Source organism: Callorhinus ursinus, unplaced genomic scaffold (genome assembly GCF_003265705.2).
Source record: "Callorhinus ursinus isolate GAN/ISIS: 27379988/994484 unplaced genomic scaffold, GSC_fseal_2.0 scaffold11, whole genome shotgun sequence".
NCBI classification, from domain to species: Eukaryota; Metazoa; Chordata; class Mammalia; order Carnivora; family Otariidae; genus Callorhinus; species Callorhinus ursinus.
The window spans coordinates 16,988,794-17,011,244 of NW_027397073.1; the positions used below are offsets into that span (position 1 = coordinate 16,988,794).

Below are 22,451 nucleotides of genomic sequence, written 5' to 3' on the forward strand. Positions count from 1 at the left end.
GAAGGAAGGAAGGAAGGAAGGAAGGAAGGAAGGAAGGAAGGAAGGAAATGTGAAGTAGCAGGAAGTCTCAGGAGGATGGTGAAGGGAAGTCCTGCGGGACAGCAATCTATTCACACAGGAACAGGGGACAGAAGGCTCCAGCAGAGGGTGTCCCAAGGAGGAAGAATGTAAACTGATAAGTGATGTGTTTGACTATCCTGAGAGGAACATGATTTAAATATAAATGGCAATCTAATTATGATGGGAGAGAGGGTGAGTGTGTGGGCATATGGCTGTGCTGGGAATAGAATGCATGGCAGTTAATTCTTCCTCCCCCAGAGCAGGAGGTCCTTAGATGATGTCTAAGGCAGAAAAATACCAGAAATGGCAATATAAACATGTATTGGTATTATGAAAGTAAATGCCAGAACAAACAAAAAGTTCTCTGGAGAACATCATTTGAGCATGAGAAGTGGTGGGGCATTATCGTCTTTCATTAGAAACTTTGTAGTACTACTTGAGTTTTTAAACTGTAGGTATTTATTACTTTGACCAAACTAAGTTAAATTTAAAAATTATACAGGGACATAGTAAAAAAAAAAAAAGAATTTCAACTGTACAAAGACATTTGTGAAAAATTAGTCTCCTCCATAGAGATGAGTACTGTTAAAAATTTCTGGTGCACCCTTCCATGTTATCTATCACACAAATACATAACACACATGTATATTATTTACATGTCACACAAATGGAGACGACCTGTAAACATCACATATATTTTATTTGTACACACATACTCTTCTGTACTTTGCATTGTCACATAACAGTATATCTTGGAGATGTTCCAAAAAGCAGCAGTAGATCCCCTAATTTTTAAAAAAGGCTGATTTTTCTCCCGCTTTATGGATGTAACCTCTATTAATGGACACTGAGGCCACCTCTGGTCTTTTGCAGTGAAAAATGTGCCGCAACAAATATTTGTGTATACTTGTGTAAATGCTCAAATATATCTCTAGGATAAATTCCTAGACATGGATTCTTGCAGCACAAGGCATGCATGTTTTGACATGTGCTTCTGTGTTTCCTTCCAAGGAAGTTATACAATACACACTCACCAACTGCCTATAAATGCCCGTTTCCTCATAAACACTGTCAATGTTTTTCTTTGCCAGTGTGATCAGTGAAAAATTGTTCCTTACTGTTTTGTTTTTGCACTTAATTGGGAGGGACAACCATTCGTGCTGGCTGGCAGTTTAGGAAAATTAAAAAGGCAGTCCTCATACACAGCCTAGGCTGCTATAACTTTATGGAAGAATTTGAATACCATTCTTTGTATTGCTCCAGTGATGGCAACAAAGGCTTAATCATGTCCTAGTTCTAATGAAACACAAACTTTTCTTGTGCTGGAGACACATCGTTTCTAGAAACAAGTCAAGGAAGACAAATCACAACCCACTAAATAATAAGAACCAGAGAAAAATAAGATGTTTAGAAGCCTTTAAAAGACTGGTGGGTCAGAGTTGGTCAGATATTTCTGGAAGCCAGTCTGGTAAATACATAAATATTTAACAATAGCAATGATTAAATAAATCATCAGCAGAAGAAAATACAAATATTGAGAACAATGACTATGCAGACCATTCTACAAGAATTAATAGGCACTTGGATGCCAGAGCAATGTTCTATGCCAAGAGAGACCAAGAAGAACAGGACTCAGGCTCAGGTCTCAAAGGGTTATGTGGGGAATGATTACAGGTAAACAGTTAAAATGCAGTGGGATTAAGGTTTCCTTATGCCATGGGAACTACTGTCTGGGGGCGTCTGGGGCAAGGCTTACCCAGAGGAAGTTACTTTGGCTGGAGACTAGGCAGATGAATTAGGAGAACAGAGGAAACATCAAGGGCTATTTTTTTTTTTAAAGGTTTATTTATTTGAGAGAGAGAGAGAAGGGGAGAGTACGGGCATGACTGGGAGTGGGGAGAAGCAGAGGCAGGGAGAGAAACAGACTCCCCACTGAAGCAGGAAGCCTGATGTGGGGCTCGATCCTAGGATCCCCAAGATCATGACCCAAGCCAACAGCAGGCACTTAACCAACTGAGCCACCCAGGCACCCCCTTCAAGTGCTATTTAGAATTCAGTGAACTGCAAGCAGCTTGGAATAGTGGGAGCTTCGTTTGTGAGGGATGAGGGATGAAGTTGGAAAAGTGAACTGTTTTCATGACACGGTGGTAAATGATGAAAACAGAACAGAAGGTAATACATACAAACTTCTTAAGATCACATGAAAACATGGCTACATATACTAACAACGGTCACCAGGTATTTTGGAAAATTGTTGATTAATTATATGAATTAAGTTTAACTGGTGTTATCAGCTCAGTTCAGTGTAATGTTCATGACATTTTCATATAGATAGGTAATTAAAATCTCCTTGTAAAAAATAACTAGACTAGTTCTATAATATTTACATACTCATGAATATGAAAGAAAGAGAGGTGAACTATAATAATGTGCTGAGAAATATTACCTCCCCTGATATCTCTTGCATGTTAAGCATGGGTAGTAACAAAATAACTGAGACACACTTAGTTACTACCTGATGTTTAAGGTTTCTTTTGCAGTCCAATTTTCTATTTAAAATGGCAGTCGGAGGGGGGCGGCCTGGGTGGCTCAGTCGGTTAAGTGTCTGCCTTCAGCTCAGGTCATGATCCCAGGGTCCTGGGATCGAGCCCCGCATCGGGCTCCCTCCTCAGCGGACAGCCTGCTTCTCCCTCTCCCCCTGCCTGCCGTTCCCCCTGCTTGTACACTCTCTATCTGTCAAATTAAAAAAACAAAACAAAACAAAACAAAAACCTTAAATAGAATGGCGGTTAGAGGGGGATGGGGGATGGGGTAACAGGGTGATGGGCATTAAGGAGGGCACGTGATCTGATGAGCACTGGGTGTTATACACAACTAATGAATCATTGAACACTACATCAAAAACTAATGACGTCCTATATGTTGGCTAAATGAATTTAAATAAAAATAAAATAAAATGGTGGTCAGAAAAAAAGAAGTCAATAAGTAGTAAAGGAGGTAGAATTCCAGCATATTAAATCAGAAGGAATTTGGAAAATTATTTGTGCAGAGACAACAGATTGTATCATCTATATCTGTTGTTTAAAATGCCATTTAAAAGAAAGTGGGGCAGACTATTTGAAGCTTATTGCAAAGACAGACTCACCCAAGAGGTACCTTCTTATCATGTTTAGAATTCTGGAGCTGTCCTAGAAAATGGCTGGGAAGAATTTGCCTTCCAACTGAGTTAATCTTGACTGCCAAGCACAGGTTACAATAGTACCTAGTATGGCTTGAATACCTTTCTGCTGGCAATAAATGCTTTAGTTTAAGTGACCACTGAGCTTAGTGAAGAAGTGAATACAGGCAGTATCCCCTCCCTTTAAATATCTTTCATTCTTTAGCTCATATCTTGTAGGAAAGAATTCTAGGAAATGAATTTTCAGTAAAATGAGCTAGTTCTCTTGGCAACCTCCCCAGCCTTCCTACCCACATCATGGAAATGCACAAGAGTGTTGCCAAGAAAAGGAAAAAAGGAAAAAGAGAGAAGGAGGAAAAAAAAAAAAACAACAGAAAGAAACAGGAAATCGCAAACTGGCAAAATCTGAAAAGCATTGTTAGCCTTATTTAGAAATGATTGTTTCTGTTAATTATTTTCCCAAGCATGGAATTCTTTTCCCCTTGCAAGGGAAAGGTGTTGGTTATGGAACGGCAGTGGCTTCTACATAAAACCGGAATGCTTATTCAATCCCATCAGAGTATGCTGAGAAAGAAGCGCAGAGGCTGGTGGGATCAGGGATGCTCCCAGGACAAAGAAGTGACTCATGTAAGATACATTTCAAAATCAATCCTTGTCACGTTCCTGAAACACTTTCAGGGATTGACCTGACAAGGCACCCGGAAATTTGGCATGGTTCTCTTAGAGAGGACAAAAGTCAGGACTTCGAGGTGAGCTACTTCCTTTCTCAGCAAGGGCAGCTGACATGCTCTGAGAGTTACCTTCTCTATGACTGGGAAGGCAACGCGGGAGGGAAACTCAGTAGGACAGGGTTTGAACATGCTTTGTCTGGTGGGTTCTAGGTGAGATGAGTTTTCGAGGAATTTCTCTCCCCTAGGATGAAACTCCACCTTCTTGCAAGTCTTTTCCAAATCCAACTCTTTATGAAGCGTACCTTGACCATTTATTTAAAACTGCAACTCTTTCTCCCACTCCTAATCTCTTAACCCTGCTCTATTTTTATCACTTATTTTTTAATGTACAAATCTTAAGTGTACAGGGCAGTGAACTCTTACATATCTATACACTCATATAACCATCAACCAGGTCAAGATAATAAAACTTATATAGCACCCTAGAAGTCTCCCTCAGTGGCCCCCTCCCAGCCAGTCCTGTTCTATTTTTTTTCAAAGCGTTTGTCTCTTTTTAAGATACAATTTGCCGGGGAGGCTAGGTGGCTCAGATGATTAAGCGTCTGCCCTCAGCTCAGGTCATGATCCCAGGGTCCTGTGATAGAGCCCCATGTCGGGCTCCCAGCTCAGCAGGGAGTCAGTCTGCTTCTCCCTCTGCCTCTGCCTCTCTCTTCTGCTCATGCTCTCTCTCTCTCTCAAGTGAATAAATAAAATCTTAAAAAAAAAAAAGATACAATTTGCCTGATTGGTTCACTGACCGATCCAAGCAACTAGAACAGTCAGTGCCTACAATATGCTATTGTTAAATGAATGAATCTTTAAAACAATACCCATCCTGCCCCCAGCTCTCCCCACTCTCCACTCCATGTGGTCTGTAGGAGAAACAAACTAGCTTGAAATCTTCATTGTCTACACAGGGGTGTTAAACACAGCCACAGCAATGTTACTGATCAGATCTGAGTGTAGGCGTGAATTGGATGTGTTAGTGTCGTGTCTCTTCTAAGCAATGCTTTCTTGGACAGGTTGAGCACTTGCTGGTGGATCTGCAAGAAAGAAGGGATCCTTCCTTTAGTCTAGAGTCATCTCTTGATTCTTAGCTGCCCTGGCTTTTCTCCTGGTAGGGCAGAGCCCTCCTCAGTGGCCTCCCTCCCTTCTAACTCCTGTTCCTACGAACGCCAGCACCTGGCTTGGGGAACTTGGCTCATCTTCATGCTTCTGTCTGCCAGTCAGTTGCAGATTCTGGCCCCTCTGCACCCTGCCATTTTTCCTGATGCTATCCCTGAAAGTTTCTCCACCTTCCAATGGCAACTCCTTCGGGCCCTCATTATGTTGCTTTACTAGCTTCTTAAATGGTACCCTCATCTTCAGTCTTACCTTCTTTCAAACTAGTCCCGTTACTTTCTCTAAAACACAACCTGGATCGTGTCACGGCTGTGATCATAAACTTTCAATGGTTTCCAAGTGCTGTCAAAAGGAAGCCCAAACTGCTTAACCTGCCCCCCAAGGCTTCTAGGCCCCAGTTCCCTCTCCAGCCTTATGGATGACCACTGTGCTGTCAGCCAACTGTCTTCCCCATTGTTGCTCACTGGTCCCTGTGCTTTCTGGCTTCTGCACCTTTGCTCTGCTGTTGGGTTCAGAAAATGGAAGGAACCATTTGAGATCATCCAATCCAGTATCATTTTATAGATGAGGAAACTGAGGCCCAGAGAGATTAAATGACTGACCAGCCCACTTGCTCAAAAGTCAAGCGTGACAGGGTGCCTGGCTGGCTCAGTGGGTGGAGTGTGTGACTCTTGATCTTGGCGTCATGAGTTCAAACGTCACGTTGGGCGTAGAGATTACTTAAAAAAAAAAAATCAAGTGTGTCTAATGAAAAAGAAACTCAGGGCAGTTTAGGTTTAACATTATCGGTTGAATCTTTCATGTGCCTGGAGATCAAATAGTGGGCTATTCTTTGAATATCCTCTCCACCCAACTCTGATCCCTAAAAGTGTGGATCTCTGAGCCCCATCTTAAGCATGGCCTCCTCAGAGAAGTCTTCCTTAAGCCCCCAGGTGGGCATCTGAACTCTCAGGCCAATGACCTGAACCGCTCTGATCTGCAGGTAACTAGATATTTATCTAGGAATATTATCTTCCCTACTACATTTTAAGCAAACCCTTTGACTCATCTTTGACTTTCCTCCATTCTCTTTAGAAACTCTTCCATTGTGGGTGAGCAATAAAATTCCGCTGAACGGAGTTTCCAGTGTAAAGAGTGTGCTGTATATACTGTCGAGGAGGCACGATTCACAAGCCCAGACACCAGCCCAGCGACCACGCACGCGTGTCCCAAATTTCCAGGTACTGCGTGCCATTTCACGTGTGGCACCTTGGCCGCTTTGACCCCAACCCCCTCGAGGCGAGGGAGCGTGGTCTCAGCAGAAAGCCTGCTTGCTGCCACGACAGAGTAAGCTTCTTCAGGTCTTTCGGCGTAGTCCCTTTCCCCGCCCTCCGCGCGGTGAACCGCGATGCGCGTTCGGTGGCCGGTCCCGGAACGTGACTGGGCCCCGAGAATGTACGGCTCCCCTTACCGAGGGAGGTCTAGCCGCGGCGCAGCCAGCTTTCCCGGCTGGCGCGGTCACCGACGCCGGGTGACGGCCAGGCCGGCCGAGGGCGGCGGGAAAGTGACGCGGGCTGGCGAGCGCGGCCCCCGGGGGAGGCGGGAGCGCCCGAGGAGCCGACAGCGACCGCCGCTGCCGGGTCGCGGGCCGGGCGAGGCCGGGGACGCGCTCAGGGGCCGGCCGGGGTGCCCACCTGCCGCCTGGGCGCACGGAGGGCGCGGGGCTGGACCTGGGCCGGGTGTGCCCGCCCAGGGGCTCCCGGTCCAGCCCCTTTCCGCCCCCGGGAGGGACAAAGGGAGGGCAGACGGCCGGGCCCGCCCCCAGCCCCAGCCCCAGCCCCAGCCGCGGCCGGCGGAGAGAGACTGGAGGCACCACCCCGGAGCGGAGAAACCAGTTTGGCCGGTCCGGGGGTGCGGAGGGAAAGGGGTGGCCGCCGAGGACCGGCGCACGGACGCGGGGCGGGGGAAGGCGGGGAGCCATTGGCGAGAGGCGAGAGCGAGAGGAGCCGCCGCCAACTGGACACGCTTCCCGGGGCCCCGGGCCAGCCCCCGTGCGCCATGAAGCGCTAGCGCGGCCGCCGGGGCTGAGGCCAGGCGGTGGCGGTGGCGGCCAGGTGCGCAGCGAGCGCGCGGAAGGGCGAGCACCCGGCGGATGTCCCAGCCGGGGCCAGAGAGCGCCAGGTAAGGAGGGGCGCGGCGCGGGGCCCCCAACCTTCCCCACCCGGTCGATCCCGCGGTGTCCCACAGGTCCTCTGGCCGCCCCGGAGCGGGCGGACTTCTGGGATCCGGGATGCGGTGGCAGCAGCTGTCTGCGCCCTCCGGCTCCCGAGCCCACAGCGGTGGGATTTAGGTGGGGGCTAGGAAACCTCGCGGCCTCGGGGATGGGGAGGCACAGCTGGCCGGGCAGGCAGCGCTGTGGAGACGTCCAGGTTTCACCTGCCGGGAGGAGAGGGAACTCGCAGGTGGCGTTTGGGTTGTTTGGGTTTGCCACGCGCATGTCTGGGGTTAAGCTTTGAGGGGCGAGCTTTGCAGGCCCTTGGGGGCCAGTGCCGCAGGTTTCCCCGCAGTGGTCTGCCGCCCGTCTACAAGTCTCCCGTGGCTAAGTTCTGCTGGGGCCCCCTTTGGGAGCCGATGCCACCGTGTCTGAAAAAGACCTTAGGACCTAATGGACCTGGCGCACCTGCGGGGAGGGATGGAGGGCGCCTGCTGCAGGACCAGGTACCGTCCTGACGTCTTCCGTGAGCTTTAACGCAGGTCGGGAGGTGATGGGGGAAGAGGGACACTTTTCCCGGTGATGCTAGGGTCGTCTCCGCCAGCTCCCGTGGCACTGCCACAGGCCATCTCTTTCCCTCCCCAGTATGATGCCCGGCGCTGTCATTTCGCCGCTTTGCGTGCGGAGCGGCAACTTGTCGGGACGGGGGTTGCAGAGAATGGCGAGTGTTTTAACCCACCACTTGCCCACACATCCCCAAGGGAAAGAAAAGCCTTCAGCTGTCGGCCCAACTTCTCCGAGGGCGTGTGCGTGCCTGGTCCCGGAACGCGGACTCGCCACAGCTGTAGGGGGGGGACGAGGGTGCGGAGGGGATGCGGAACGGGGGAGGGGGGCTGGCACGCGCCGGTCGGGCCCCGGGGCCGTATTTCCGCCCCGCGGGTGCCCCTCAACCCGACCTGACCCCTCCGGCCTGCGCGCGGTGCCCCCAGGCCGACCCCAAGTCCTGAGCTCCCCTCCCGGAAACCGCCCGCCCGGTTGGCTTGAGAAAAGGTTCTCTCCCATCTTCCTGGTTGCATTGCCTTCAGATTTCTGCCCCTACTCCTTGAGAATTACAGGAGACCACACAGGCCAAGTGCCTGAAGATCACCAGGCACACAGTAGGTTATGGACGAAGGTTGACTGCTTTTGGGAACAAAAACTGAAAATGTGTGATAAGATCTCCAGTGATGGTAAATACCAGAGCATATAAAAAAGAGGAAACACAAAATGTGAAGTGAAAGTTCTAATTTCCATCGTCTCGGGAGCACTTTTGTGTTAGATCTAAAATACCATTCATTAATGTGGGGCCTCTTGGGGAAGGCTTTATGTGAACCTACTATAAATACTTTTACCGGGCAAAACATAATTAATGCTTATTAGCTGATTCCTTTCTGGGGGAGAAGTCTGCCTGCAATTACTCTCTGAATTTTCTTAATGACTTTCATTATGTAGTGGAGGCTTCCTGGTTGTAATTTTAGGTAAGAAACCTTAACCACTTTCTTCTTTTGCCACTTGCTGGTGGCTGTGCTTTGGTGATTCTTGGTGATTCTGCGTGTCTGTTATTGAGGGCCAAACAAGGCTCATGTAGCTTAATACTGGTGAACACAGATGCCATCTGTGTGAAAGCCGCTCTGGCCCTTTTCAAACTTCCCTTCTGGCTTTTATTTTAAGGAAAATGCATGCCGGTGTGCGCTTATTCTTGTTAGTGATGGAACTAGGAGGTGGTTTTTTTTTTTTTTAATTTTTAAATTGAGACTTTTAAAATTTTTTTTGAGAGATTTTATTTATTTATTAGAGAGAGAGTACAGGCAGGGGGAGTGGCAGGGAGAGGGAGAAGCAGGCTCCCCACTGAGCAGGGACCCCGATGTGGGGCTCCTTCCCAGGACCATGAGATCATGACCTGAGCCCAAGGCCGACACTTAACCGGCCGAGCCACCCGCCACCCAGGTGCCCCTAAATTGAGACTTTAAAATAATGGTTTGGTGGGGTGCCTGGGTGGCTCCATGGGTTAAACATCTGGCTTCGGCTCAGGGCATGAGCTCAGGGTCGTGGGATCGAGTCCCGCGTGGGGCTTTGTGCTCAGTGTGGAGTCTGCTTGTCACTCTCCTTCTGTCCCCTTCCCCACCGCTGCTGCTGTCTCAGATAAATACAGTCTTTAAATAAATAAAATAATGGTTTGGTAAAGCAAATGGCTTAACAAAAAAGTCTGCAGACTTAAGGCGAGTTTAATACTGGCTCCGTGTTTCACCTGGATTTCAGTCTTTGGGATCTTAGCATTCATGCACCCATCAGCTCCTGCTGTAAGGTGTTTCTGACCCTCCCTGTCTGCCTGCCTGCCTTTCCTTCCTTCCTTATCTTTCAAAAGCAAGGAGCAGTGGAAAACCTGTGGATTTATATTCCCACAGGTTTCATTCAGTTCTTTTACTTTAAATTGTATTTGATTTTTTTAAAAGATTTTATTTATTTATTTGAGAAAGAGAATGAGATAGAGCATGAGAGGGGGGAGGGTCCGAGGGAGAAGCAGACTCCCTGCTGAGCAGGGAGCCCGATGCGGGACTCGATCCCAGGACTCCAGGATCATGACCTGAGCCGAAGGCAGCTGCTCAACCAACTGAGCCACTCAGGCGCCCCTAAATTGTATTTGATTTTTATAATTTTTTATTATATTTATTTTTTATTTGTGTTTATTTATTTATTTTTATAGATTTTCTTTATTTATTCATGAGAGACAGAGAGAGACAGGGAGCAGCAGAGGCAGAGGGAGAAGTAGGCTCCCCATGGAGCAGGGAGCCCAGTGTGGGACTCGATCATGACCTGAGCTGAAGGCAGACGCTTAACTGACTGAGCCACCCAGGCACCCTATATTTACTTTTTAAATTGTCTAACCTTAGGTAAATTCCTAAATTTTCTGAACCTCAGTTTACCCAGAAAAGGATATTATCAACTTCCTTTGGTTGTTGAGAGAATTAAATGAGAGAACAGGTGAATGTCCCTTATACACAGGTGTTCTTGTGTTCTTTCTGCTATTTTAAAAGTAGTATAATGCCCAGATGTTTGGTGTATTTTTTTTTTAAGATTTTATTTATTTATTTGACAGAGCACAAGCAGGGGGGAAAGGCAGAGGGAGAGAGAGAAGCAGGCTTCCCACTGAGCAGGGAGCCCGATGCGGGGCTCCATCCCAGGCCCTGGGATCATGACCTGAGCCAAAGGCTTAACCGACTGAGCCACCCAGGCACCCCTGTTTGGTGTATTTTAATATTTTATTGCCTTGCTGGTTTGAATTCCTTTTTCGTTTTTCATAAACGACATTCATGAAATCCAGGTGATCCTTATAACTCTAGAGAGATTTGAATCTACTATTTATGTTTTCTCTTATGAATGCAGAGGAACTTGCTTTTTAGTTACCAGAACAAGTTTTGTGGGGTCCATTCATGTCATGTATGTCTAAAGAAAGGTGTTTTTAAAGTCCCTTAAGCACATACCTTTAGATTTGCCTCTGTATTTGCTTCTAGATCTCTCTCCTGGAAAGTTTCTTTGTGGGTGGGCGGGGGGGTTGTGTGAATTTTCAGGTATTTGTTGGCATCGTTCAATTAGCTTAATTGTATTCATAACACCTGTAGGTGTTTTGTTACTTATTAAGATAAGTAGAAATTAATTTGCTGCCAGAGAGTTTTAATAACACAAAAAGAAGATAGCTTATCCTTTATTTTGTTAACCAAGTTACTCCTGAATGCCCAACTAAAAGGAATGTCCAATCTAAGATCTTGTGAGGTCCTGTGTTACGGAACACCTGGCATAGTGGAGGAAGAGTCTAGAAAGCATGTATATGTAACACAGTCTTGTTTCTTTTTCTTAGAAAACAGAGGAATTATCACCTGATCACCTAAGAATACATTAGTCCTCTCCCTAATACTTCTAAATGCATTGTACTTTTAAATACATTGTTTCCCAAACATGCACAATAGGAAGCATGTTCGATAACTGGTCCCAGGGCCCCCAGAGCCCAGAGGCAGCAGTAAACTAGAGGTTGGTGACACGTGCTTTGGAGTCCTGTGACCTAGCTTGGAATCCAGGTCTCCTAGCTTTCTTAGCTGTTAACTTAGGGCAAGTTACTTAATCTGTCTAGCTTCAGTTTATCTGTAAAATGGAATAATAATAAAATAATAATAAACAGTACCTCACAAGGTTGTGTGATGAGTTCCAAATAAGAGAATGAATCTAGCTAAATTTGGCTTGGCACAGAGCTCAATAAGACATAGTCATTAATACTGCTATTGTGTTGGGGCGCCTGGGTGGCACAGCTGGTTAAGTGACCAACTCTTGGTTTTGGCTCAGGTCCTGATCTCAGGGTCGTGAGATCGAGCCCCACCTAGGGCTCCACACTCACCGTGGAGTCTGCTTAAGTTTCTTTCCCTCTCCTTTCCCCACCTCCTTGAACCTCCCCCCACCTCCCCACACTTGTATTCTCTCTTCTCTCTCTCTCAAAAAATTGTTTTGTGTTGTTGTTGGTATTGCTCAGTAAATAATTATTGCTCATCCAGCAATTGCCTTTCTCTTAGACTTTGTAGGAAACAGGAATCACTTTGCATGTTGGTATTCATTTAGCAAACATAGGTGGACTATTTGCACCAAGCTCTGGTAAGAAAGAGTCCCCTAGGGTAGGGGGTAGATTCTGAACCTCCACATCCAGGATTTGACATCTGGGGACAGCATGAAGTTCAACAGTCCTTGGTGGCCTAGGGACATGCCCACTCAGTCACAGCCATGAGGTGCTGGGTGGGTGGAGGCCCTTGGGACGTACAGAACACTTATGTGTCTCCTTTACCCCATACCTCCTTCTCTTTTCCTTTGGCCTCTGTACTTCCATTAAAAAAAAAAAAAAAAATTTACTCTTCCATGTTCAAAACTCAGGAGTTTCTGGAACTTGAGTCTTCCTGAAAGGATCCGCGCTCTGTGCAAGGGTCTCTCATTTGTGGCGCCTAGTAAGCAGTACTAATCAGAGACCCTTGGTACAATCCGATTCATTCATTCTTTTAAAAAAATGCCTTGAGGATCTCTTCTCCAGCACTGTCCTGGGGATTACCTCCCCGCTTCACTGAAACCTCTTGAGGGTCGCAGAGGGCCCGAGTTACGGGTTGGTTGGTTGGTTTTTCCTTCTTTGGTAAGAACGTAGCCCTGGTGTTCTCTTTCACTCTGGTCTGGATGTTGTCCCTGTTTGCCAGGGGAGATGGTGGGCCCAGCCCAGTTCCAGCTCTGAAGCTCTGTGTTCATTATTAGTCTCCAGGCTAGTGAATTTGCATTCAAGAAGGGAGAGCTGGGCCCGGAAGCTTGCTCTCGGTCTGGGAAAAGGCACTGACTCCTGGTGGGGATGGGGGGGTGGGTGCTGAGGTCACCCTTGTCCTGGGACAACCTTTCAGCATCGATGGCCACCTCCCCTTCGTGTGACTGAGAATCCTGTCGCTTGGGCGTTGAGCACATGTGTGTCCTGACCTTTGGCTGGTCGCTTTGCTCTTTATTGACAGGGCTGTCGTTTATGGCTTTGTCTCTTTGCTGAGTGGCTTTCGTTCCACCAGAGCTGCAGTTTGTTTGGTTTAGAGCACACAGTGAAATCTGTCTTCTAACCTTTACTCAGCTTGAGCTGGAATATCCTCATTGGAACTCCTCAAGCGCCGAGCATTGTCCTCACAGTCTCCGATTGCCTATTCTTGCTCTTGGGGGAGCTCCCATGGGTTGGATGCATTATTTATTTTATGTGCGATGTGACTTGTTCACAGATTCTCACTGTGTCTTCTTGGGATGCAGTGAACTACTAGACCATTCTTGGAGATATGTATAGATGACCCCTGGATCCACAAAAAACATTTAATGTTCTCTATAAGAAAATAGATGACCATTTGCCTTGGGTGGTTTAAATATTCATTTACATGAGAAGATGGGTCAGATTTTGTATGTTTCGTGCTGGAAACTATTGGCCTCGCCACCATATTGGGAATCAATTTGCGGGCCTGTAAGCCAGGCACTAGCAAATGTTATATCAAAAATTCTGGAGGCTTATAAAACAAGCAAAGCAAGTGTGTGGGGTTCATCAGTTGGAAGAGATTGTGGGGATTATGTGAAAATCTGTACTCATGATCTCACCTTAGTGCAGTTTATTTCATGGGAGTTTTGTTTAATTGTGGCAAAATATTGATAAAATTTGCTGTTTTTAAATGTGAACTCAGTGGTATTAAGCACCTTCATGGTATCAGGCAAAAATTACCACTATTTCCAGAATTTTTTCATCATCCTATTCTGATGCAAGGTACCCATTAAACAATAGCTCCCCATTTCTCCCTCCCCACAGCTCCCAATAATCTCTATTGCACTTTATCACCATGAATTTGTCCAAGTACCCCATGTAAGTGCAATCATACAAAAAAATGTATCCTTTTGCCACTGGCTTATTTCACCCAGCACAGTGTCCTCATGGTTCATCCTTGTTTTAGCAGATGTCAGAATTTCCTTCCTATTCCTTCCTGAATAATCACTGTATATATACCACATTTTGTTTATCCATTCATCATCCATTGACACTTGGGTTGTGTCCACCTTTGGCTATTGTGAATAACGTTGCTATGAAGATAGGCAAATGAGTATCTCTTCATAGGAGTTTTTGAGATCATCTTCGGTTTTGTGACATTTATCTTTCATAGAAAGTGGCTAAGATGGGCAGGGACAGTTTCTTCCAAAACTGCCTGGAGATAACGTGTGGCGCTACAGGGAGGCTGGTTGTGTGGAGGGCATGTGAAGGGCATGGCACATTTCTCTTTTTCACCTGCAGCTGTTCTTATGAAGCCGGCCCATGGTGTGGCTGATCCTCTGCTTGCCTGTGCAGGCATAAAAGCTCAGGAGCCCTGGTTCCACAATCTGGAGGCCTCTGCAGATCACAGCTGTCTTCTAGGGAGGACATTCTGTGGTAGAGAAAAAAATCCTTGACTTTCCTCCAGAACTGACTTGGACTAAAACACATTGTTTTCTTTTGGTGAAGGAGGGTTAGCATGTGAGAGAAACTGATATTTAAATGTTTGAAAAATGGGGGCACCTGGGTGGCTCAGTCAGTTAAGTGTCTGCCTTCGGCTCAGGTCATGATCCCGGGATCCTGGGATCCAGCCCCGCATGGGGCTCCCTCCTCAGCGGGAAGCCTGCTTCTCCCTCTCCCACTCCCCCTGCTTGTGTTCCCTCTCTCACTCTCTGTCTCCCTCTGTCAAATAAACAAACTCTTAAAAAAAAAAAAAAAAAGAACCTTTAAATGTTTGAAAAATGGAATACTTAATAGATTGATCTCTACCTTAGGATCAAATCCATGGTTTTTCAAAGTAAGCTTTAAGGCCAAAGGTCAGTTATAGACTGTGGAATGGCAGAATTATCCCATGTTGCATCTGTGTAATAATAGGATAAAAACCAGAAGCCCTTTTTAAATAATTAGATATCAGTCTATTAGGTTAAAGGTATCTTAATCTATATTTTTTAGAGAACAACAGACACTCAGTTTATGTTTAGACTGTGAAAAATTAGCCAAAGTAAGAATTTGCATGTTTTAAAAGCAGGGTTTTCTTTTTTTTTTTTAAGTAAAAAAAAAAAATCTTCAAACTAAGCCCGAATACCACCATCCTTGGGTATTTTCCATCTTCCTATCTTCTGCTGGTTACAACCACAAAAGGGATATTGGGGCTAACATGGCTAATCTTTTGGGGGTTTGATACTTGATTTTGTCTAGCTCAACTTGATTAAGATTGTTTAGAATTTTTTTTTCTCGGTCTTAGGCTTCACCCCTTACATAGAGAAACATGGTGAAAATTCTCAAAGTTTGGTTTGAGAACCTCAGGCTGTGTGACTTGGTGAATAAATAGCACCTAATGTGTCCTTTGAGATCACTTGGACCAATACTCTTTTTGAAGCTGAAGGAAGTTTGCTCAGGCCCTGTCTCCTGGTTAACTCTTGGTCTCCCTTCCTGAGTTCCATGGCCAAAGGAGGACTCTCTTGGTTTCTCCTAAGGAACTTCCTGTCTTCTCGGTCATTCCGCAGAGTGGACCCTCTTTCTTAGCCTACTAGTCTGAAACGGGCCTCATTCATCCATCCTGCCAGCTACCTGACAGATATTAAAAGGCACATCCTGTGTGCCAGGCACTTGGCATCTGTCGGTGAATCCAGTAGATGAAGAGCCTGCCTTCATGGAGCGCACCTTCTAGGGAGGGGAGAGAGGCAGTTGATACTAAAGGTAGTAAATGGGTGTATGATGTGGTATATCTGAAGATAAGTACTACAGGGGATGAAAAGAGGAAGCAGAACAGGGTAGAGGGGCCTAGGGGAGGGGGTCAAGAGAACAGAATGCAGCTGTCGCGTGGAAAAGGTGATATTTGAGCACAGACTCAGCAGGGAGCGGGGGAGCCTTGAAGATCGGGAAACAGTGTCCCGGGCAGAGGGGACCGATTTCTCTGTGCAGAGGCCGTAATGTGCAGGTGCTTGGCTCCCGATTTGTCTGATGAAGCCCATGAACAGGTGGTCGGCTGCTCCTCAAACCTGTGCGTGAGGAGGGGAATGGGAGGAGAGGCCGAGAGCGGCGGGAAGGGGAGCCCCACCGTGCAGGGCTTCCTAGGTGTGTAAGGACCTTGGCTTTGACACGATGCAGGATTGGGGGGCATTTGGTGCAGGATGTTGCCCAGTGGAGTAGCGGAATCTGTGGTCTGGTTGCATTTTAAAAGGGTCATTCTGGGGCGCCTGGGTGGCTCAGTCGTTAAGCGTCTGCCTTCGGCTCAGGTCATGATCCCGGGATCCTGGGATCGAGCCCCACGTCGGGCTCCCTGCTCGGCGGGAAGCCTGCTTCTCCCTCTCCCACTCCCCCTGCTTGTGTTCCCTCTCTCGCTGTGTCTCTCTCTGTCAGATAAATAAAATCTTTAAAAAAATAAAAATAAAAAAAAAGGGTCATTCTGGTTGCTGTGCGGAGATGGGGGTGGTGGGGGTGGTCCTAGGCAGGGAGCCCAGGTAGGAAGCTGACCCAGGTGAGCCATGGTGGAGGCTGGGACCTGGGTGAGCTCTCTGCGAAAGAGAAAGTGGTGGATATATTTAAAAGAGCCAACGGGATTTCCGGACGGATTGGCTATGGGGTGTCCGAGAGGGAGGAGGCAAAGATAACTTTCTTGGCAGAACCTGGGTTGCAGTCGGAAATCTGAGTTTCAAAATGCTGTAAACTCAATGGGCTGTGTAATGAAGAGGCTCTTCAGAAATATGCCTATTTATGTAAAGTCTAGGTCCAGAGAGCTTTACCTTTGTTTATCTTCGGAGCCTGTCTTCCTTCTTTGGTCGGGGGAGAGGACTGGTAGAAAAAGGAAATGGTTTGCACAAAGCAGGGAGGCCTTTCCTGGAAGGAAGATGGTCTGTAATGCACAGGGTTTGCGGGGCGAGGGGGTCTCTGCTGCGAGAGGGAAGCGGCTGCCCCCTCCCCCCCAGGTCCGCTGCCAGAGGTGTTGCCCCCTTGCTGTGCATTGCCTCCTTGGGAAGGCAAGCTCTTGCTAACCCTCAGGTGCAGACGGGCCTCCTCCATCGCCATCCACATGTTGTCTTTTTTTTTTTTTTTTTTTTTTGAGGGGGAGTGAGAGCAAGGGGGCTGGCGCTCGGAGAGAGGGTCTCAAGCAGACTCCTGCTCAGTGTGGAGCCCGAGGTGGGGCTCGAATCTCACCACCCCCAGATCGTGACTTGAGCAGAAACAAGTGTTGGAGGCTTAACCAACTGAGCAACCCAGCCCCCCCCCCCAACATGTGGTCGTTTTCTTAAATAGCTTTACGGAGATATAATTCACGTACCTTTAAAGTGTTTAGTCCAGTGGTTTTTAGGGTATTTACAGAGTTGTGCAACCATCACCACAATCTGTTTTCGAACCTTCTCATCACCCAAAAAAAGAGATCCTGTACCTGTTAGCGGTCACTCATGTTCCTTCCTCGGCTTAGCTCCTGGCAACCTCCAATCTGCTTTCCCACTCTGGCCTCTATGTATTTGCCTATCTGGACATTTTGCATAAACGGAATCATAAACGCCAACATCTGTTCTCTTGTGATTGACTCCTTTTACTTAGCACAATTTTTTTTTTAAAGATTTTTTATGTATTGGAGCAAGAGAGTGAGAGAGCATGGGGGTAGGAGTGGAGGGAGAGGGCCAAGCCGACTCTGTGCTAAGCATGGGGCTTGACTCAGGATTCGGTCTCATGACCCTGAGGTCATGACCTGAGTCCAAACCAAGAGTTGGACATTTAACTGACTGAGGCACCCAGGCGCCCCTGAGCAGACATCCACGTTGTAACATTTAGCAGTACTTAATTCCTTTTCCTTGCTGAACACACAAGTTACTTTTGCACATGATGAGTTTTTGAAAAGAGACACAGGAAATGGAAATGTTAGTCACAAGCAGATTGACTTACATGTTACAAAGGGAATTGTTTGTGCCCAGAGAGCTAAGTGTGTATGTGCGTATGCATGTGCGTGCAGGCACACATGCATGTATGTGCATTAATTTGTTCTCATTCACAGTTGAATACAAAGTTCATGGGATCTGTGAATGCATCTAAAGACCAGTGGCTTTCTGGTGTCCTAATGATTTTCTTTCACAGTGATTCAACAATTACTTATCAAATCCCCTCTACGCTCTAGGGCCTATGCCAGGAAATGGTGGTTAATAGAAGGATGAACAAAACAGACATGGTCCTCCCCTTCGTGGAGCTTACAAAGGTCGTTATGGGTGGGGTGACAGGACTAGATATGTATTAAAAGATTGAACAAAGATATGAAACAAACTGATCTTAGAATCACAATCTATGATAAGCACTTAAAGGAAAGTAAGACACTATTAAGAGAATAATGAGATCCTACTTGAAAATGGCCCCAGAGGAACCTGGATGGCTGTTGATGGATGAATGGATAAACAAAATGTGAGGTATCCCTACAATGGAATGTTATTCATTCAGTCTTTAAAAAGGAAAGAAATTCTGACACATACTATAACGTGAGTGAAACTTGCAGACCTTATGCTTGGTTAAATAAGCCAGACACAAAAGGACCAGTCTTGTCTGATTCCACTCTATGAGGTACCTAGCATAGTCGAGTTCATAGAGATGGAAAGTAGAACAGTGCTTACCAGGGGCCAGGGGAAGGGGGAATGGGGAATTACTGTTTAATGAGCATTTCAGTTTGGGACGATGAAAAAATTCTGGAGCGGATGGCAGTAACAGTGCACTGCACAATAGTGCCCCCGTGAATGTACTTAGTATCACTGAACCATACTCTTCAGAATGGTTAAAACAGTACATTTTGTCACATATATTTTGCCACACACACAAAAAAAAGCCTAGGAGGGTCTCTTGGAGGAGATTATACTTAAGTTGAGACCTAAAGGATGAGAAGCACCAGTCAAGGCTTCCCTGGGTCCAGCTCATGGGAAGGGCATGTGCAAAGACCCTGTGGTAAGAACTTAGCTTGTGTTCTAGGAGCTGTGAGAAGGCCAGAATAGGTGGGGAAGTCATGGTGGCGCCAAGAAGCATGAAATGAGGTAGGCAGGGACCAAACTGATAGGAGGGCATTCAAGCATTTTTAAGCAGTGGAGTGACATGATTGGATTTCTGATTTCAGTGGGTAACTCAGACTGTGGTATGCGGAATGGGTTTGCGGGGCAGGAAAGTAGTCAGGAAGCTGCTGCAGTGTCCGTGAGGGAGATGCTGGGGGCTCGGTGAGGGCCAGAATGACTGGCGTGGAGGTGAGACGTGCAGGGTAGGAGCTGTGTTGGAGAGATGGAATCTTGGTCTTGGTGTGGATCAGATGTGAGGACCTCCTAGGAGGGAGTGTCAGGTGGTTCTCAGATTTCTGATGTAAGCAACTGAAGATAATGGCCTCAGAGGCAGAGGAGTAGGCTGGAAAGGAAAGAATTTAGCTTCGGTCATGTTCAGTTCCAGTTGTTGGGACACCCAGGAGGGGCCAGGGGTCAAGCTTTGATAGGTTCAGAAGTCTCCGCTGGAGACACATAACTTTGGGAACTGGCAGTGCGGAGGTGGGTTTCCGGAGTTCTGCCAGGACGTTGGAAAGCTTATGAAACTGGTGCGTCCTGTCCTCAGGGCCAGCCTTTTAATTTTGATAGATTTTTGTGAAATCATACATTCACCTTTTTTTTTTTCTTTTTAAGCAATAAAGCATTTACATTTGAGCAAAAAAAGCACTTGTATGGATGCATGGGCCCCGCCTTATGGATGAAGAGGAGATGGAGGGCCGTGCAGTATTGTCTAATACTCAGGACAACTGCATACACATCAGATACTTACCAGACGCAGGAAGGGGCCAGTTTGTTTTGAATGGGAACTTGGTAAAGTCACAGTAGGGCATTTCTCAGACAGTAGGGCATTTAAATTGTATAGTGTATGTATTTACTGGCCTCTTTTTGCAAGTGAAGGAACTATAACCTGCCTGAGGTCTCAAAAACTAAGAAGTGAACTGTGTTTTCTCAACTCCCAAGGTGAGGGTTCTTTCCAGAACCTCACAGCTGTGTTGGAAAAGCAGTACAGATGACCCAGAAATTGGTTAGCAAGTCAAAATACAGGGCACACAGTTACATTTGAATCTCAGATGAACAGTGAACGATTTTTTTTAAACATAAGTATAGCCCATGTAGTATTTGGGACATACTTATACCAAAAAAAAATATGTATCTAAACTTCAAGTTTAACTGCATGTCCTGCATTTTATTTGGAAACACTACCCAGAATTGAACTTTTGGAACACAAAGATGTTTGCGATTTGAGGACTACTTATATATTCCATTTGACAACTTCTGGATCTTCCATACATTTTTTTTAAATTTGGGGATTGTGAGGGAGGAGGATTGATTTTTCCTGTTCTCTCCAAAATGGCTGTGTTGTGTTATTTACCTGGTCTTTGATGAATATTCATTATTTGTTAAAAAAAAAAAAACAGCCTGGTATTGGGTGGGGAAAGGCCCTAGGGTCAGGAGATGTCAGATCTGGCCAAGTCACTGACCCGTTCTTTGACCTTGGCTAGTAATAACATACTGTATTTTTAGGTCACTTCATTGCTTTGAAGTCGTCTCACTTGGCGGTTTTTTAGGATGGATGGTATCCCCCATGGACCAGATGAGCAACACAAGGGAAAGCAAGGTCTGGGTGGATGGTCTCTGGCTGAAGCTGGGCTAGGACCCTCTTCCCAACTTTCAGTTCAGTGGCATCAATTAATTTTCAAAGCTCCCATTTCTTTGTGCTTCCTGTCACGCCCCTACGTTTTATAGAATATCTTTCTGATGTCATTCCATGACTCTTCACAGTCTCCTATGCCATAAGATTCTAGCTTTTAAAAGTTACATGGTAGATATAATTTCAAGTTGTAAGTTAAGATAATGAAGCATATGCCACTTTGGCAGTGATGGGCAGCCTCCCTGTACGTTGTCCTATGATGTAGTCTGTAGTATTTGACAAGCACGAGTGGCCACCATGTTGCAGTAGCAAGCTCAGTTTCTTAGATGAGGCATTGTCATAGTAACAAATGATGCTTATTGGGATTTTTGAAATCCTGATGCTTAAAGTGTACCAGTCCCAACGGATGCCTCCACTATCTATAGACCCAGATGTGGATAGTACATATTCTATGTTTTGGGGAGTTCTTCCTGTTCCTCTTGGAATACACACTCGCTGTATGCAGCCAGGGCTAACCACAGCTGCCGGCACACAGTAGGAACTCAACGATGTGTTGCATGAATGATTATAACAGATCCTGCCCTTGAAGACAGCTTTGAAGGCCATTACTTTCACTTTTAATGCTGACTTGAGAGCTATAGCTGTGTTAGAAACTGTGCTTGTCCTTCAGATATTTAATATGTAGTGGGGGAATCATACAAAAACATATCTAACCAAAGTACAGGGAAGTAATGATTTTCACACAACGTAAGAAAAAAAGAAACCTGCTTTTCTGATGGCAGGTACATGCAGTAGGTTCTGTCTTGTTTCGTTCCATACGTTGATGAAGTATTTTTTATGTCTACGCAATGAATACCGTCGATCCCTTTAGCAGGTTTGTCAAATTTTAAATGAGGCCTTTTTATTTTAAATGGCTTTTTTTCCCTTGTATTTTGAGAAAATTTAAATCTACAGAAAACTAATACCAGCATTCATGTACGTAATCACTGAAGTTTGACAAAATTTGGAGCGTTTTTAAATGAAAAGACATCTATCTATTTATTTGACAGAGAGAGACACAGCGAGAGAGGGAACACAAGCAGGGGGAGTGGGAGAGGGAGAGGCAGGCTTCCCGCTGAGCAGGGAGCCCGATGGGGGGCTTGATCCCAGGACCCTGGGACCATGACCTGAGCTGAAGGCAGACGCTTAACAACCGAGCCACCCAGGTGCCCCAGAAAAGACTTTTTAAAAAAGGTTTAAAAGTTAAAAATCAGTAAAGCTATGCAATCCATAAGGCACTACATCAGTTTTGAAAAAGAAGTTCCCAGCAAGGACCCAGCCAGAATAACAAAAGGAAATCTATAGTGTGTCCCATGCTACCCAGCCTCAGTGTTCTGGTGGGACTTTATGCTTACTTTTTATCAGATGAAGTTATATTTTATATATAGTTTCCTTTGCATGTGTCCTAAAGAAATCAGTAAGCGTAATATGCATTAATTATACTTGTCAGAGGATTAAGGGAGCATAAATATTGGTGACTGTTGCAAGAACTAAGGTACATTTGATTTTATAAAGTAAAATTCTGTTTGCTACATTGTCTTAGGAATGGTACAGTGATTTTCAGTCTAGAGTACCCTTAGAATTTATTATATAACAAAGTTCATTGTCTTCAAATTTTTATATGAGAATACGTTAAATCTTTCAAACAATATATTTTTTAAAGATTCTATTTTTTTTAAATTTTTTTATTGTTATGTTAATCACCATATATTACATCATTAGTTTTTGGTGCAGTGTTCCATGATTCATTGTTTGTTCATAACACCCAGTGCTCCACGCAGAACGTGCCCTCCTCAATACCCATCACCAGGCTAACCCATCCCCCTACCCCCCTCCCCTCTAGAACCCTCAGTTTGTTTTTCAGAGTCCATCATCTCTCATGGTTCGTCTCCC

At 45.9% G+C, this 22,451-nt stretch overlaps 1 protein-coding gene across 1 annotated transcript in view; it reads left to right on the forward strand.

Annotated features, from left to right (window-relative positions):
- Positions 1-6,675: 6,675 nt before the first annotated feature.
- Positions 6,676-22,451, forward strand: part of ATP8B1 (ATPase phospholipid transporting 8B1) — a 118,916-nt gene continuing 103,140 nt past the window's right edge. The window contains exon 1 of the mRNA XM_025886670.2: positions 6,676-7,230. Within this exon, the coding sequence (XP_025742455.1) occupies positions 7,202-7,230 (29 nt within the window). The 5' untranslated portion in view covers positions 6,676-7,201. The remainder of the gene's footprint in view (positions 7,231-22,451) is intronic.